The sequence below is a fragment of the Henckelia pumila genome, chromosome 3, assembly GCF_033568475.1.
Source record: "Henckelia pumila isolate YLH828 chromosome 3, ASM3356847v2, whole genome shotgun sequence".
NCBI classification, from domain to species: domain Eukaryota; kingdom Viridiplantae; phylum Streptophyta; class Magnoliopsida; order Lamiales; family Gesneriaceae; genus Henckelia; species Henckelia pumila.
Genome location: NC_133122.1, coordinates 22,439,983 through 22,444,065, shown reverse-complemented (window position 1 = coordinate 22,444,065; position 4,083 = coordinate 22,439,983). Strand labels below are relative to the sequence as shown.

General features: G+C 37.6%; 1 protein-coding gene across 2 annotated transcripts; it reads left to right on the top strand.

Moving 5' to 3' along the window:
- The first annotated feature begins 525 nt into the window (after window positions 1–525).
- LOC140887530 (glycine-rich RNA-binding protein RZ1A-like) lies at window positions 526–3,745 on the top strand. 2 transcript variants are annotated; one of them, XR_012151924.1, is made up of 5 exons: window positions 526–660; window positions 1,366–1,496; window positions 2,181–2,716; window positions 2,818–3,233; window positions 3,335–3,745. XR_012151924.1 is itself a non-coding variant. In XM_073294808.1 (4 exons), exons 2-3 carry the CDS (start codon window positions 1,386–1,388, stop codon window positions 2,709–2,711), a joined length of 642 nt encoding a protein of 213 aa, XP_073150909.1. In that variant the 5' UTR covers window positions 526–660; window positions 1,366–1,385; the 3' UTR covers window positions 2,712–2,716; window positions 2,818–3,745. The 2 variants fall into 2 exon arrangements, 1 of the variants encoding a protein (XP_073150909.1); XM_073294808.1 differs by having other exon boundaries at window positions 2,818–3,745.
- The last annotated feature ends 338 nt before the right edge of the window (window positions 3,746–4,083 follow it).

The following is a 4,083-nucleotide window of genomic DNA, read 5'->3' as shown; positions in this document are numbered from 1 at the left end:
TTTTACACACGCAAAGCGTGTGCATTTTTTGCTAGTATTAATAAAACAAGAACAGTTTATACTAACTACTTTTGATATTTTCAAGTGTTCTGACAAAATTGTTCTTCTTCCCAAATTATAATTACATGCATGGCTAACTAAAAAAAAAAAACATTTAATACACATACCTAAATTAGTCATAAAATTCCACATGTCCACTTCTAAATTCACACAAACACGTGTATACCCACTAACATACCCACTAATTAACTTCCAATTTTTTTTATAGTTCATAGTATTTGCTCTTTAAAATAAAGTGCATGATTGTCTAAAAAATTACATCATATTAAGATTTTAAAAATAATATACATTTCATTTTTAAAAAATATAATTTTATATACACGCAAAAGAAACATTGTGTAATTTTGGGATGATATCTTCACTTAAAAAAGAAAAATAAGTAATTAAACGTAAACTTTTCAATCCAACGGCTGAAAATAATCATCTACGATATCAGCGATCCAGATGCTTTAGAGGAGAACTTGATTCGTCGTCATAAAGTTGCGATTCCAATCCCACTTTACCTAATCAAAAGTTGGACGGAGCTTCGCTTCGCTTCTTTTTCACAATCCCGCGAGATTTTTCCTCAGTTTTTCTCCTCTCGTTCACTCTGTGCTGCAGGTACGATCAATTTCTTAATTTTTTTTGGAGTTTTCTAAATACATGTGTTGCGTGGTTGTTATTAGGTTTACTAGATCTGTTTTCAGTTTTATTTATCTGATTGATTTGTAATTAGCTTGTGTTAATCGATTTTTGTGTTGTCACGATGTTTGTTTAATCGAATCCCTTGTTTTGGAAACTATTGCGCTTCCATTTATGTTTGGAGGATTATGATAAGAAATCTGAATTCTACGGAGGTACGAAAAAATCATGTAGTTGAGTTGCAGCTGTATTGTGTCATGGCATGAGAAAATTTTTCTGATCTTTTGCGTTTGGGATGTTTAATCTGTAAGGCTCTTGAAAATAAAAGTACTTTCATTGAAAAGATGTGTGAACTTTGGGTGGAGATTTTAGAAGGTTATGTATTCTTGTTGAGAAATTTGAGTAGATAGTGAGTCCCTGGAATGAAGATTTTGCAGCAACATCATTCATGATACATGTGAACCGAACACTCGATGACTTGTTTTTTATTTGTTGCGAACATTTGCTTATGAAGAAAATACTGTTGTATTCGGATATCGGATCACATTTGAGGTTTTGATAATATGAAACCCGTCCGTTATATCAACTCAATTTCAAGATCTAAATACTCCGTGTGGAAACTGTTGGTGATGTTGCGTGTTTACTAGCTTTTTTATTATTGCCTTTCTCCCTCTATTTTTCTAGGTAGAAAATTAGTTTGAAACATGTCTGATGAAGTTGAGTATCGATGCTTTGTTGGCAATCTCTCATGGTCAACATCCGATCGAGGTCTAAAAGCTGCATTTGAGAAGTTTGGAAATCTTCTTGAGGCAAAGGTTATGAATTATTTAATGCATGGAGTATTTATTTTGATTCTCCTTTAACACCGAGTCCATGTCGTTGAGTGTGGTGTTAAATAGACTTTTGATTATAATCTTTTTACATAATATCTCCATTGTTTGATGATATAGCTGACTTATTTGCGAGTTTCATGAATATCTCTCTTTCCACTCTAAAGAAGAAATTAGAGTATCTAATTGACATCAAGTAGATAACTGTTAATTTTGTTTCAAGCGAGCAAATGGACGTGGGTCTTTGCTCTTGTATCCTCCAATAATCAGAGTGTAATTGCCCCCTACTAATGAACCAATTGAAATTATTCTTCGACTGCCCTCCACCATGCACACAGAACCCCACTCCTCTATCTCTCAGTTAAAGATAAATAAAGAGACAAGGAAGAAATAAGTGGGTGACTAGCATAATTCGGTATTTAGCATGCCTTTTCATCATGCTTACATTTCTTGGGTTGATAAAGAGGAAAAAACTATATCTTCACTGGGTTTTTTGTGTTATTTTTTGGGTAGTTTTGGTGCCAGTTAGCAAGAACCGCTGCAAGATACCTGCCCATTTTGTTTATCAATGAAATCTAATGTCTCGATGGGATCATAAATTGATTTCTTTGTTCAAAGAGGACAAAAACAGGCTTCTTATCATGAGTAGCCCATTTTTTAACTATATAGGTGGTTATTGATAAGGACACTGGTCGCTCCCGTGGTTTTGGATTTGTCACTTTTGATGAAAAGCAAGCTCTGGAAAAGGCCATTGAAGCCATGAATGGTATTGATTTGGATGGTCGAAATATAACTGTTGATAGATCTTCTTCTAACCAAGGGTCAGGAAGAGATTACGATGACAATCGCTCACGTGACCGTAATCGAGGTCGTGATCATGATCGAGGACGAGAATTTGGAAGAGGGCGTGGTGGTGGTGGTGGTGGTGGTGGTGGAGGAGGAGAGTGCTTTAAGTGTGGAAAGCCTGGGCACTTTGCCAGGGAGTGTCCTAGTGATGGGACTAGTGGAGGTAGATATGGGGGCAGGGATGATCGATATGGTGGCAGTGGTGGTAGCCGAGGTGGTAGTCGTTATGGTCCTGATCGCAATGGAGATCGCTTTAGTAGCCGCAATAGGGATAATGGAGGTCATGGAGGGAGTGATCGATACGGTCGTGACCGTGCTGGGCCATATGACCGCCGAGGTGCCGGAGGTCACTGACACGGGTAATTTTGCAGCTCATCTTATATGCAATGTTCTGAGAATGTGTGTTTCGAATCTTCAGTAGCTCGTGGGTTACTGATGAGCTAATTTTCACCTTTCACAGATGAAGATTTTGTGATCCTGTGGCTTATGCTGCTGCCATAGCATGAAGTGTTCTCCTGAAATGTTGGTGATACAAGAACGTTTGATGTGTGAAACCCGGTGCTAAAATATACTATGTTGTGTTCGAAAAGATGTTCTCCTGTTGTGTTTCACTGGGACCTTTTGCTTGTTTGAGTGAAAATTCGAATCTGATCTCCGTTTTGAATGCTATTATTGCTACTGTGGTTGTCTGCTTTCATGCCAAACTACCTAAATGCCGCTGAATTCTTGTAACAACGACAAATGCACGTAGCATGATGTTTACGGAGTTATTTTTCAATGGGAAATGAGGTCAAAATTTTTAATGTGCTCTGTCCAATATGCTATACACCTTCCTTCACTTCCAAACTACCCATAACGATCAAATGAGTTTGGCAGGTAAACATTTCCCTTGTTTCTTAATGTTTAATCGTATCTTACCGTCAAAACTGTTCTCGATTGTAATGTTTACTATATTAATGTTGTTAAACATTTGACAGGCTGCCTGGTTTTTGAATGGCTGTTTTGGAAAGTTGATGATTGGCTTGCTTTTGCTAATTGGATCAAATTAACATATATAGTGTTGAAAAAAAATGCCTTTTGGGTTGCAAAGCCCTGGTTCGAGTACTTGCATCATTAGTAAAATTTGTCTAATGTGAGGTGTGACGAGTTTCTTTCTCATAAAATGTGGCCGGTTTCTGTAGATAATCTTCAACACATAGCAACTGCTGTCTCTTGCTTCATTCCGGTTCTTTGTGGAGTTATTTTCTTGGAAAAAGATCACTGTTCTGTTTCTTTTGTCCTTTGCGTTGCTCAGATATCAGATGTGTTTGTTTCGAGATGCAACACCATCCGCACCTCATTTAGCCTCAGGTTTATTGGAAAAGTTGAATTTTGGAGTAAGCTGGAATGAGGGGGGAAAAAAATGACTCCTGCCCGATATAAGATATATGTTCACTCCTCTGCCACGTTTTTGTGTTCTTATTCCCCAATTTTGGATATGGTGATTATCGAAGCAATCATCTTGTTGCCCCCGGTGGTTACCGTCTGCACAATGTGAAACTGCTGTCGGTTACTGCTATAGGCTCGATTTACCTCTCTTTTCTGTTTGATCCACTGAAAATCATAGATGGGATGCTGGTGAATCAAGTGCAAGGGGTATTGCATTGAACAATTGAAACTACAGCCCCAGAAATTCTTTAAATCGCCCACCGGAACTTGTTTCACACACCCCCAATATTAAATCCTG

What these genes read in the sequence shown, in the direction of transcription:
- LOC140887530 (XM_073294808.1), top strand. Translation starts at nt 1,386, where the DNA reads ATGTCTGATGAAGTTGAGTATCGATGCTTTGTTGGCAATCTCTCATGG. An exon ending in GAAATCTTCTTGAGGCAAAG is followed by an intron (nt 1,497 to 2,180) that starts GTTATGAATTAT and finishes TTAACTATATAG; the next exon opens with GTGGTTATTGATAAGGACAC.